Below are 13,984 nucleotides of genomic sequence, written 5' to 3'. Positions count from 1 at the left end.
GTTGGACCTGTAGGATTCAGCTGCATAGGGTGTTGGGCCATCTTTCCTAGACTTTGTTTTTGACAATACAGGTTGGATTAGATGATTCTTTAGGTTCCTTCCAACCTCTTGTTCTGTGATTTTGTGAACTGCATTGCTGTTTGTCATTCTGGGTTTCTTTTGATGTTTGTGGGTTTTTTTTTTTTTTTTGCCTACCATTGAATGGAGCTAGTAAGAATCAAGAATTTTTTTCAGCACAAACTTGCTTCTTAAAGACATGGTGCACTGAGTCAGTAAGATGTGCAACTGCTCCTAGAATATTTTTCTGTTGTTCATGGTCTCCAGTATGAACACCTTACTTTTGACTGCAAAAATGTTATCAGGAAAAGTAATGGAAGGGAATTTCTACTGAGCATTCAGCTTGAACATGTAATAAAGACTTCATTTTCAACAGCAGAAAAAAGTAATGTGCATAATAGGCAAAATCAGTCTCTTGTGTGATTAATTTTATACAGCTCCTTTTAGATGAACTGCTAATAATACATTCAAATCCTTCGTTTTTGATGCAGAGCCAGGGTATGTTAGGTATTGAAGTAGTGAGATGCTACAGAGCAGTGGAAATGTGTTATTGGAGGCAGCTGATAAGGTATTGGTTTGTGCTTCAATTACTTCCGAGTTTCTCTTTGCTATGTGTTTTGACACAGAGCCTGAGGAGCCAGGAACTGGCAGTCAGTCTTTAAAAGTCATACCTGGAAGATTTTTAGTAATAAGGCTTTTGTAAGCTATATTTTCTTTAGGAAAAAAGTGAGTATTGCTGAATATTACTTAGTAATACTTTGTTCAGGACATGAACAAAGTCCTGTTTATGCTTTCAGTCTGGTAAGTATTTACTAGTATGCACCACTAAGATGGTGGTGGGGTGAAGATGTAAGCATTAGTCCTGTAAGTGGTACTCTTGAAGTTAAGCCACAGGAAAACTTATGGTTCTCTGGGTTTCAGTCCTGGCATTCTGAGAGTTCAGGACTCATTTGTGTTGTTAACAGGCTTCACATGCTGTGGTGTACTACTGTTACTAATAAATTGAAGGGAAACTGCACCGTGGTCTTGCCTTGTTTTCTAAACAATACAATGCTAAGTATTGGTTCCCACACAGACTTAGGTCTTGCACAAATGGAAGTTGAAATCCTGAAGCTTTTTGGGGTCTTAGAACTGCTTATTGATACTTAAACTCCTGAATTAAATTCACCTAATTTGACAGATATCCTAAATATTGCCTGTTGCTCATCAGATATGTGAAAACAAAGCAGCCTGCTTAGGTTTTTGTCTAGACCCAGTCTTTATCACACTGATTTGTTGGAAGGAACACCATTTCAATGATGTTAAATTTGATTTAATAATAATAATCTTGATAAAATTATTTTCCAGATTATGGTTTTGGGTTTTTTTTAAGCTATTTTTACTTAGCTGTAAATTCAAAATGAAAATTGTTCACTGTCACATGGATGTTGAGGTGATTTTGTTTTTCCTGGTCAAAAAATATTCACCACACCATTATCTTGTTGATCACTAGTGCATGTAAAAAGATATAGATTCTCTTTACTGATAGTAGTTGTTTTGGAAGCTTTTCCAAGGAAAATCACTGAAGTGGCTGATGGTGTGGAAGAATGTTGAGGACTCCATGTTAATGTTCAGTGTAGTACTGAGGAGTTCTTAACTGCTGCTTGATTCCAGTTTCCACAGTGTTGCAGCTTAACTGTATGTATTGCCTGTGCATTGGAAATTTATTTTGAGGGGATCAAGAGGAAGTTTCTGGAAGCTTTGAAGTACTTGAGATGACTGTCTGGGACAAGTCTGATTACTGGCTTCTGTGAAGTACAGATGTGTTGTGACACTTGCGGCTTGAGAAAAATGAGCAAATGCTAGTGTGATCTTTGTTTTTGTGGCTGCTTGTTTTGTACTTTTTGGTAGTCACCTTTTTTTAGCATGAGTGCATCAGCGAATAAGTTCATTGAATATTATTTTACTGAGAAGTATTTCTCAAATACTAGTACTAAGAAGTCTTGTTTGTGAAGAACTAGGATCAATCTTGTAACTTCAGCATTGCTGAAAGTCTGATGCTTTTTGTATGTCAGGCCTGTTCTCTTCTTTACCTCTGAAGCAGGTCCTTGGTGCTGATGCACTGGGCATCATGGGTCTGTGTGTGGGTCCTTTTATCCTGTGTCTGTTCCTGCTTCCTGTACCCCCTTACCCACTATCCCAGGTACTCAGTAGTTCAGGGCTTTGAGGAGTTTTTCAGACATAATCCAAATACAATTCAAATTCACTCTACCTTCTTGTTGTTCTGCCTGAGAAATGTCTTCTTCTGTGCAGATTGTTACAATAATCTTTATTCCAGGAAGGGGTTTATAATGAATTTGTTTGGAGTAGATGGTGTGCAAATATTTCAAGGTGTATGGTTTGTTTGTTTTTAAGAAGCCATTCATACTTGAGTAAAGTGAGATGATTGAATTAGGCTTACTGAATCTTTAAAGGATTAAAGATAGGATTGTCCCTTCAACTATATGTGTCATATTTCTGGATTTAGATATTTTCTTGTGATGCAAACAAATCTCGAACATTCAAAGGTATCCTAAACACTTGGAAACTATTACTGCTACACATAATCCTTTTATCTTGTGTACTTGGGGATACCAGTTTTGGTTATCATCTCTGTGTGGTTCTACATACAGTTAGAATGATAGAAAATCCTGAATTGGATATGCCAATGCTTATCCAATGCTGAATTGGCTTTTGCCAAGCTTACATTAATTGTATACACTGATTAATACTGAACAAGTATTGCCTGTGCTTCTTTAAAACATACTCCATGCATTTGTGCTGAGAATTTAAATGCCTCTTTAAAAACAAGTGAACAACCCAGATTTGATGTAGATCTACCTGAATTTATGATTTCTAAAATGGAGATTGCTTGTGCCTTTCAAATCACAGTTTGGAGCAGTCATTTTACAGAGCCTTTAGATTACCAGTTCTGTGCAGTATCACTTCAGCTTCAGGCTAGTGAATGTGGTAAGGGAGGTATCTCCTCTTTTCTCAGAGAATGTTGTAGTAAATATTTCTGCCTTTGTCTACTGTTGCTTTTTGTCATGACTTTCTTCTCCCCTCTGGTTGAGATGGAGGATCAATAGTTGGTCAGTGTGTCTCTTAGTGAAGGCTCTGTTGGGATTTTTAAATTAGAGGTAATGAATGGTGTTACTCATTAACATAAATTTCTGTGCAATCCAACTTTACTTAGATCTTGTCATAACGATTTGGTCACTTAGCTGGCTTAAATGTAGTTGTTTGAAAATGAAATGAACTTAGAACAATTGGGCTGTGGTGAACTGTTGTCATGATCCGTCCTTGCGAACTGCGTTCGTGATGGTTCGTGGGATGATCTTGGTGCAAAAAAAAACCGACACGGCACAGGGGATTTGCAGTAATAATCAAAACAAATATACCTTTATTGAATGACCACAGCAAAATGGGATACAGGGATTAAGGAAGAGAAAGAGGAGGATGTAGCTACCAAACGTAGAGACGAAGTCTTTTGGTCCTGTCCAGTTGAGGATCCGCCTGTTATGTTGGGGAGATCTCCGAGGCACAGTTCATCTGGACCCCAATTATACTCTTTTTCGTTGGGGGAAGGGAGAATAAATTTTGCAACTGAAACAAAGGTCTTTAGGGGGGAGGAATAGAAAGGGGGGTACACAGAGTCCAAGCAAGGCAGCCCACAAGAACCATTGTTTTCTCGGTCCAGTGGTCACAACCTGCAGGCAAACATCTAGGTTTGATCAGCTTGCCTCTCCCCACACACCTCCCCGGGTTAGGGGTTTCAATCTCAGTCCTTGGAAGGAGCAGAGGGGCCTTTTCACATGGGGGTTTCATGTCTCAGTCCTTGATGGAGAGGCTTCTTTCACGATGCTTGTAGAACAGGTGAAGGTCTTCTGTGGGAGACCACCCGAAACTCAGGAGAAGTCCAGCCAGGCCGAGAGGTGGGAGAGCTTCCAAAAGCTACTGTTGCAAAAAGGGCACAGTGCCCCCTTAGCATACAGCAAACACACCTGTAAAAACAGTAACTTAGGAACGTTCTCACATCTCAGGGCCTTGTTGGCATGTGACTTTCTCCTTCAGAGCCAGAGATTCTAGGGGGGGATGGGGGTGTCTTCTCTTCAGTGGTGCCCAAATGACGATCGTGAGGCAGATGAGGGAAAATTCAGACAGAATCTCACAACTGTTTTGTGTGGAAAGCAGAAAACGGTCTAGAAAATACTATTGTAGAAAAAAGCATAAAACATCTTTCATCTTCAGAGAATTTCAGTGACTTTTCTTAAGCTTAAATGGAATTTCAGTTAATTTTAAAGTAAAATCTGAATCGTAGGATTGAGAGGTTTGGTTTTGAGTATCCATGTTTATACTGTAAAGGTGTTTGTTCTCATTAGGTACAATGAAGCAAATCTTCGATATAATTGCATTAGTGCTACGTGACATTAAAGCTTAATTGGCTTATTTTAAATATCTTGCACATCAATTTCCTTCAGATTGTGAAAATTGAAAAGGTCATGAGTGCTGTTTAATATTCCAGGGTGAGAGATTTCAATTTTAGTACAATTTGTAGAGATTTAATTAGGAAAAAAAAAAAAAGAAAAAGGATGTTGAATGCAAATTATGCTGTTCATTAGAGTATAGAAGCTGAAACATCTTGAAGTATTGTGGAAATTTGATTGCAGATTCAGTAAGCACCTTGATTGATTTTTTTATTTTTAAAGCACAAGTTATTGTGATTGTTCTGCAGGGTGTATATTTAATCTAATTGTCATAAGCCCTCTAAATATGCTTCCTTTTTCATGGAGTTCTCTTCTAACCAGTATTTTTATTTTGCAGGAGATTGATGAAGCCTGCAAGAGGATAAAACGTGAAATTGATGACTTAGGTCCTGAAGTTGGTGACATAAAAATCATTCCATTGTATTCCACCCTTCCTCCACAGCAACAGCAAAGAATATTTGAACCTCCCCCACCGAAAAAACAAAATGGAGCAATAGGAAGAAAGGTAAATACTAAGCTGGGTTAGTGTTCTGTTCTGTAAGTAGCTACTTATAGTTGCATGGGCCATGAAATATGACTTTCAGCTCCTTTGAATGTATTTTAACATCAACAAGTACAAGGGGTTTTTTAATGAAGCCCTGAAAATGCAGTATTTTATCACATTACAGTTTTTAGATAACTTGAAATTTGTCTCTCCATACAAATCAAAGTTCTGTCATCCATCTATATAGGGCCAGGATGTTGTGCTAACAGTGTGATTTGACTGAATGGAAATGGCATTCATTTAAGTTTCTTATGTGAAATATGATTTATGTGGAGGATGGGATTTTTTTCCATAAGTAATTGAGATGTGCTTTTTCCCCCCCCTTTGTTTTTTTGGAGACAATTTGGGCTGTCTCTAAGGAGTAGATTGTCAGGCAGGTTTTATCTGTTGCTTAAGGTTTATGAGAAGGTGCAAGTTATAACAAGTATGTTGAAGTTCAAGGTTTGTGTTTTGGTAGTAATAAATGAGGAATTAAGGTTCTTTCATTAGGCAAAATCGATTGAGAAACTGAAAAACTTGAAATGACACAGTGAGTGTTCTTTGTTAAATTATTATGTCAATGCTCCAATAATCCATAGTAGAAGCTATGTGTTTTTTAGAAAGGAGTCATATTAAAGCTTCCTAAAACTAAACTCCTCTGCAGAACTGGCAGTCACAAAGCTAAGATTTTGAAGGTCAAAGCTGAATCATATGTGCTTTAGGCAGGGTTTGTTCCTTGATTATTTTTGTTTTTGTGCAGTACAATGCATGTATAATAGTAGTGACAACTTTCTAGTGTTCTGGAAGAATAAATCACTTATTAAATTTAGTGAAATTATCTTCCTCTTCCTGGAGAAGTTGATTGCAGAAAGCATTCAGTCTCAAATCATGAAACTAATGCTGCAATAAAATTGTATTTGCAAATGACTAAAATGAATGAATTTGCTTTTAAGTAATAAGTGATAGCTATGTATTTAAATTTTCACTCATGTTTAAAACTATGCCCTTCAGAATAGACAAGTTTTGGTTTTCTGCATAAGAGGATAACAAGTGCAGAGTGTAGTTTTTGTTCTGTTGAAATGACAGAGCCAGTACCAGTCTCTGAGAGGAGGACACTTGGTGTAGCAGCTGTTTCACTACAAGGAAAGTTGTTATGCCCAAAAGATCCCTGCTATAGGGAAAAGCAGGCACAGCATGTAGGCAACAGACTTAGACCTATGAAGTTACTTTTCCATGTTTGGCTGAAATATTCTGGCTTCCACATTTTACTTTTTATCCCCATAACAAATGTAACTATGAGTGAAAGTGCATCTGTGTTGTAATTTTTTTTATGTTGGTTTAGTTTTAGTTAGTATTAGTGATCAATTAGTGAGCTTTAACTTCATGGAGTGGGAGATGCTGGAAGTAGTGTGCCATTTTGCTGTAGTAGTGATGGCAGCAGCTAGTAGTGATGCACCTTGACAACTTTCTGTCCTCTTTGAGCTAAGAAAGCAGCTATTATTGTGAGAAGGCTTAAGATTACAGACAAATATTCTGATTAACTAGTGAGAATGTTTTTTTAATTGAGGAAGACAAAGATGACTAAATGTTTCTATTGTCCTGTGATAAAGGCTCCTTGCCATCCTATCCCTTCTTGTCAAACTGCATTCTAGTTTCTGTTCCAGCAGCCTTAAGCATTGCTAGTTAATACATATGCAGTACAGAAACGTTTTTAGATATAGATACTATGTATGTTTTAATATTCAAAACAAAGTTTTACAATTAATCTCAGAAACTGCAAAACTGTACCTAAGGTTAATTATAAATCATTATTTTATATAGTTAAGTGCTAATTTGAATTGTTTGATGTTCAAGTAGCTTTGTACTTTGATGTAGACTTGAAAGATATTATTTCTTCAGGCTTTTAAAAAGTTTCTTCTTTCTTTACAGTCATTGTCATTTTTTAAGCAATGTGACATTAACAAATGATATCTGTATGTGCAATAGAATCCACTATATAAATAACTTTTTTCCTTCTACCTTAGGAAAGTTCTGTATACATTAAATGAATTCAGGTACAAATTAAATTGTTGTACTGCTGTGGACTAAGCACACGAACTGTATTGAGTTCCTGATATTGAAGTGTCCTAATAGAAATCAGTGGTTAAAAGCAGGATAAAAACCTTTTGTCTCTGCTCTGTAATTAGTATTTGAAAAATCTGGGTGTGGATGGTTCTGTACATTAGCAGAAACAGAAAAACACAAAAATTAAATGAGGTATACGCTATAGTGGCAAGCTAAATGTGGATTGACTAGACTTCTAATGTGAGAGTATGAGTTTAATTTGTATATTTAGTGCCTTACAAATTTTTAATGGAGATGTATTGAGATTTTGCACTGACTTGCACTGATATTTGTAGCTGTTATCTCCTCACTAATTTGTGCAGGTCACCTGTGGATGATATGCAGTGTTTTCTGTTTGCTGGAGGAATTCTAAGTAGCACATCATTTCAGGGTGAAACACTGTAATTCCAAAATAATTGTCAGTGTTTTTCCTAGAATACTGCTTTCAATATGTTGTAGTATTTGGGCAAGCTTAGACCTTAAGAAGAGACAACTGAGTGTGATAAGTAGCTGACTGGCAAAGTGATCAGCAAGCAGGAAGGCAAATCAGCACTCACAGGCCTCATTGTAATTCTGAACTAAGTATTAGGGGTCTCTCCAGTTCTAATTGATAAAGCACTAATGACAGAATGCTCTGAGTTAGGAAGTGAAGGGTAAGCACTTCTGATGAAGTCCTGAGCAGGTTTTGGATCTTTTCTGAGATAATAATGTGTAATAACCCAATTCAGTGTGTTCGTTGTTGGGATGAGAGCTAATGGTATCCACAGCTAGTTACACTGCGTCTCTGGACATAAAAATTTAAATGATGGCAAATCAAGCCTTGGAACTCTGATAGTCACCTTTGCTTTAATTTTTGTATGTGACTCAACCTTCTGAAAGGCTAAGAATATAACATTAAAGATATGTAAAGGTGTTTGAATATCTGGTGATAGAAAAAGACAGTAGGAATTAAATACATATTTTCACAATTGTAGGTGGAATGTGTTGGTAACAGCTTTATTTCAAACCAAATTTAAAAAATCCTTTTCTGGTTAAAACATTCCATTTAATATTATTTAACCAGTTTACTGTGTTCAGGCTTTCAGAAAAAGGTAAAAAGCTAGAATTAATACATGATGTTAAAGGGCTCCAGTACAACTTGTTTTGTACCAACGATGTGAGAAAAGAAATTTAGTGGTTTCATAAGTTAAATTTTTACTCTTCTTTTTCTCAGCTAACATTTGTTATGTTAGATAGACCCATAGGGGAGCAGAAAACAGTGGATGAAAACTGCTTTCTTTTCACTAGGAGTTCCTCTGGTTGATTTTAGATCATCCTGTGAAAGTGTTGGAGAGGAGCTCTGTAGCAATTGGTTAAGTGATGGAAAGTTTACTGAAAGTTATTTGTGCAGAGGCAGAGTTGGAGCCCTTCATCTTTACGATGAAGTGGTTTCATTTAATTGTTTGGGTTTTTGTTGTTGTTGGCTTTTTTTTTGACAGGTTGTGGTGTCCACTAACATTGCTGAGACCTCATTGACAATAGATGGCGTGGTGTTTGTGATTGATCCTGGCTTTGCAAAACAGAAGGTAAGTACCTTTTTTTTTCTCTTTATAGTAGGAAAGGTGATGGAATCTGGTTTGCTCAGGCTTCTCTTCCCTTTGCAAACACTTGATAGGCCTTTTTACAGTTGAAATCTTGAATTTGGTTGGTTTGGAATTTGTTTTGTTTTTAACTTACAATTTTTACACTTTGCACTTAGTCCGTGAACTTTAGCTAGAAAAAGTTTTTTTACAAAAAGAAAGAAATGTGAGAATTTGGTGTTTGACTTGGAATATAGTTTTTTCTAGATACTTTAGGAAGGGCAGTTTTGTACTGTTAGTCTGTGCTTGAGGATGCTCAAGTAAAACAAATTGTATGAAAGTAAATAAAATGGTTCTAGAAGCCTCCTCTTCTTTTAAGTCGCTGTAGAAAACTCCAGCACTAAAATGAGAAGAAATGATCCCTGCTGTTTCATGTCACTATTTGTCATGTACTGTTGCAGCTTTGAAGATTGTAATCAAGCTTGTATTGTGGTTCTTGGAACATCATAGGGTGTTCAGAGGAACTGAAGTAGCTTTCCTACAGTCAACCCAGTAACTACATAAAATAAAATATGAATGTCACTGGCTTAATTTGGTTTTTTCACTAAATGTAGCTCTCTTTATAAGTTGGTTTCTTAGTCTTTTCCTTTAATAGTGGTACACATTTTCAGCCTTTTTAACTTTTGCAAAATGAGACAGGCACACAGCAGAACGTGAGTACAGCCAGTGTATTTTTATGCACAAATTCCAGTCACCATTAAGGCTGAACTTTTTTCACAAATAGTTCTTTTTGCATTCTTCCAGTATAAGAGCTAAGGTTTCTGTACATATTTTATAGTGAATCATACCAGAAAGGTCTTAAAACATGGACTGAAATTGTCTTCTGCTGACACTGCTGTTTGACTACTGCCTTTGTTTCCAATGTATTCCTTTCCACGAGCCCTATTGAGTTGGCAGTGCTGCTGTTTAGATACAGCTGCAGTGGAAGTTTTCAGTAAATACCAGCAGATATTTTGTATTGTCATAGTCTGTGTGTACCCTTGAAATACAGTTTTGTCATCAGTCTGATCTTTACAGTTGCATGAAACCTTAATGTTAGATTTTTCTGATCTTGAATATGATTATTCAGTCTTGTAGCCTTGAGAGGCTACCTAGAACAGAGCTAGGCAGAGTTAAAGGAATAAAATAGGAATTTATTAAAAAGCCTGCAAAGGATACCCAAGATGGATGCGTGGTCTGAGTTTTCACACTTGTATAAGTTTTGGTTGATTTACATATTGGGGTTAATTGTCCAATTACACATTCAGGTTATGAAGTCCCATCCTCCCAAATTCGCTGTGGTTGACGCTTTTGGGGCCCGAAGCTGTAACGTTTAATGGTGTCCTTGGTTCTCAGGCTGGAAAAGGATTGTTTTGTCAGACTGACCTGTGAAGAGAACTTGCTAACTCTTTATATGAAGCTCAGAGTTACACTCTAAGGCAGTACAGAATCTGAAAAATATGGAAGCTAAAACTTAAGACATCAGTAGTTATATCAAGACAACATTTTTATGGGATTTTTTAAGCACAACGAGTGCTTAGCACTATGTAGAACAAATTGGACACATTCCATTTGCCATGAAAATCCTGTCTAAAAATATATTTAAGGATAGGGAGCCTGGTAGGAGTTGCTGCTAACAGATGAATAAAAAATGCTGTTCTCTAGGCAGTTGTATCTGAAGCTCTCCAGAGTCTTTTGTAGCCAGTTTTTTTTTTCCGTTTTCAGATACATACAACTTGTGCAGAAGCTGTGTTTAAAAATAAGTTTAAAGCAGTTTGGGTAGTTGTCCTATCCATGAACATAGTTTATTCTTTAACGTTTCATCCTGCTCTGCCTCCACTTTGAAATAGGTGTACAATCCTCGGATCAGAGTGGAGTCTCTGCTGGTGACTGCCATCAGTAAAGCGTCTGCCCAGCAGCGAGCTGGCCGTGCTGGTCGTACTCGGCCAGGCAAGTGCTTCAGGCTTTATACAGAGAAAGCCTACAAAACTGAAATGCAGGTAAGATGTGCTTTTTACATGGTGTTTATAAGAACGTCTATAAGGTTTTTGAGTGTTGTGGTATTAAACAAAACAAGAATTTGAATACTTATGTAGTATAAAGTGTCTGAAGAAGTGTTACAAATTTTCTTTTTTTTTTTTCCCCCTCACCCCCCCAGGACAACACATACCCTGAAATTTTGAGGTCTAACTTAGGATCTGTAGTATTACAGCTCAAGAAGCTTGGTATAGATGATTTGGTGCACTTTGATTTTATGGATCCTCCAGGTATCTCTTTCCGTCTTTACAATCTTTTATTTCTATGACTACTTTATATAATGACAACATGGAATAAATTCTCTCATTGTTTTTTTCTGTTTTTTTAAATTGTAATCTTTAAGGAATTGTCTTTTGTTTATCCTGAAATTTAGTGCTCTGTGTCATATCCAAGCAAGCTTTTTCTTTCTGTGTAAGAGGTTTTAGTGGGACCAAGGAAGCTACTGAAAGCCCCTTGCCTTCAGAGAATAAGAGCAAATTCTTGGCATTACAAAGTCTGTTATTTAAGGTTTTTATTTATCACCTTGATTGCACATTCTAATTGTGCAATCAGGTAACAACTGTTTGTAAATAAAATGGGCTGGTGTTTTTAAAGCTGAATAATACATGATTTGGTTCTAACTAGTTTTTATGCATCTTTCTTCTAAGTTTTAACTGTTCATATATGCTTCAGAAATAAGTGGGTGATATTACTAATAAGAAAAGTAAATCAGTCATATATAAATAGGTGAATTAGTATTTTTTCCCCTTAAATAAAAATCAGACCTAATATGTAAGTTTTAAAATAGTTCTACAGAACAGTTAAAGTCTTTGTTCTGTGTAACATGCATGACAGCTTAGCAGAAAGACTTTTAGATTTCATTTTATTTTTCTTTGTGGGTTACTACTGGCTATGTGAGGAGTGCGAGATAAAGAGAACATTCTTAGTGGCTTTCTGAAAGGCTGTAGGTATCTAGGGTTAATGGCTGAAATTTTGGGACTATTGATTTATTTAGTATGGAACAAGGGAAAAAGTATCTGCAGGAAGAAGTGGTATTACTGGTACTGAATATTTCACAGTGCCACTGCTGTTTGAATTTTGAAGAGCAGTAATCTTCAAACATTCAAAGCTTGTGATTAATTTTAAAGCTTTTCTAAGTGTTCCCTCCCTGCCGCCCCCATTCATTCATGCTTGGGCGTGTATTCCTGGATTTGGCAACAGTTTTGCATTTGGACGCCAGTGAATGGAGAACCAGAAAAAAAAAAAAAAAAGATACCTAGTAACAGTCTGTGCTTCCTTGGTTTTTGCTGATTCAGAGCGTTTGGGTAATATGCGAATTTACATTTTTTTTTCTTTTCTTTCAGCTCCTGAAACTCTGATGAGAGCCTTAGAGCTTTTAAATTATCTGGCTGCTTTAAATGATGATGGAGACTTGACTGAGTTGGGATCCATGATGGCTGAATTTCCATTGGATCCACAGCTGGCTAAAATGGTTATTGCAAGCTGTGACTACAACTGTTCTAATGAGGTCCTATCTATTACTGCCATGTTGTCAGGTAATAGCAGGAAAAGAGAAACTAAACAAATTGCACATCGTCAGTTTGGGGAAAATTTAATTTTCCTACATCAGAAAAATAACATAAATATAGTTTTAATAAAATTAGATTTACTTTTTGAAACTTCATATATGGGTTCAGTTATTATGGATTTATATAGAGACCTTGAAGCTAGTGAGTAGTAATGTTGAAAACTACTGCATAAAATGATCTAAGTGTTTGCTCCTAATATCAGTTAAAAATCTATATATATAAATGGTTGGGGATGGGAAACCAGGCTAGTGAAGAGAAATTTCCATTTAGGTTCATAGTGAGACCCAGAAATGTCATCTCGACCACTAATTTTTCAGGCAGTAAAATCTCTTTTGTATTGTGCATTCTTCTGCACTTTGATAAGTCACAGTCTTCCCAAAGGGGTTGGAGTATAATTTCTATTAAATCATAAGCTTGTACATGATACATTTTCCAGTTACTAAATGGCAAAACTGGAAAACAGTCAGTACTTTGAAAGGGAAAAAAGAAGCTTGGAAGGAAGCTGTATCTTTATAAAAATTAACTGAGGTGTACAGTTGTACTTTGCTGCTGTTACATGAATAGCTCTGTGTCGGAGCAGAGCTGCTTGCTGAGAGAGCTAAATGAGAGGAAAATGTTACCAGCAAACCTTGTATTTAATTTCCCCATTGTGTAGAAGTGACTTTGTTTTATGACTAGAGGTCATAGGACAAGCAGCAGGTTTTAATCTGTTATGAAAATGGGGGTGCTCATACTCATAAGAACACTTTAATCTTTGGGATGTGGTAACTTACCGGGCTCTCCACAGTGCAGGTGGATTGCTGACATGCTTTACTTGGTTGGGTAGAGAAAAAAAAAAGTTTTGACTAAGTGTAAAATCTGTTGCTTCAGTTTAGTTTTACAATATATTTATATGAACATTTTTAAGAACAAGTTAAAATGTTTGTTTCAGAGTTATGATTGTTCAGACTCAGAGCAGATGGGCAGGGCAGAATCAGAATATTTTTCTTTAATTAAATGGTAGCATTAATTGCGGAGGTGGTGGTAGGTTGGTGCCTGTCTTCCTCTTCTCTTCCCCCTTCTCCCTCCAGTATCTACTGTAGAACAAGTATTTTTGTTTAGTATTTTTGTCTGTGGCCTTCAATTGATTTGCCTTACTGCTTTTCCAATTCACCTTTCCCCAGGCCATGATATTTTCTTTGGTTTACACCATAATTAACATAATGATAAATGAGTTTTGGGGAAAAAAAATTAGAAATTGATTAAAGCTGGTTAATGTATGGGTCATAACCAAAACATTACTCTTAAAGACCCCATAGTCCTGATCTTTGTGAGGGCTGTTTCCCAAAGTAAGCATTTGAAACCAGCAGCATAATAAATAGTGTATTTTGGTGCATTAAGTGCACATAAAGTTTGTCAGGTTGTTGATCGGAATCCATGTATTTAGTTTGGACTGAATGGGAAACTAGGTGACAGAAAAGAGCAAAAATAGCATTAAAAATGAGCAGATTAAATGATTATACTACATTTTATAAGAGCCATGGTGTCATGCTGTAGTAGAGAAAGTACTATTACTTTTCAAAACACTGATTTAAGACAGTGATAGAATAATCT

At 36.4% G+C, this 13,984-nt stretch overlaps 1 protein-coding gene across 1 annotated transcript in view; it reads left to right on the top strand.

Annotated features, from left to right (window-relative positions):
• The window catches only part of DHX15 (DEAH-box helicase 15), a 45,430-nt gene that overhangs the window by 18,334 nt on the left and 13,112 nt on the right, over positions 1-13,984 (top strand). Inside the window, exons 6-10 of the mRNA XM_063157728.1 lie at positions 4,900-5,067; positions 8,667-8,753; positions 10,637-10,786; positions 10,945-11,053; positions 12,167-12,358. Coding sequence (XP_063013798.1) covers positions 4,900-5,067; positions 8,667-8,753; positions 10,637-10,786; positions 10,945-11,053; positions 12,167-12,358 — 706 coding nt within the window. The remainder of the gene's footprint in view (positions 1-4,899; positions 5,068-8,666; positions 8,754-10,636; positions 10,787-10,944; positions 11,054-12,166; positions 12,359-13,984) is intronic.

This window comes from Melospiza melodia, chromosome 5, assembly GCF_035770615.1.
Source record: "Melospiza melodia melodia isolate bMelMel2 chromosome 5, bMelMel2.pri, whole genome shotgun sequence".
Lineage (NCBI taxonomy): Eukaryota > Metazoa > Chordata > Aves > Passeriformes > Passerellidae > Melospiza > Melospiza melodia.
The sequence above is the reverse complement of the archived record's forward strand: the minus strand, read 5'-3'. Positions and strand labels throughout refer to the sequence as shown.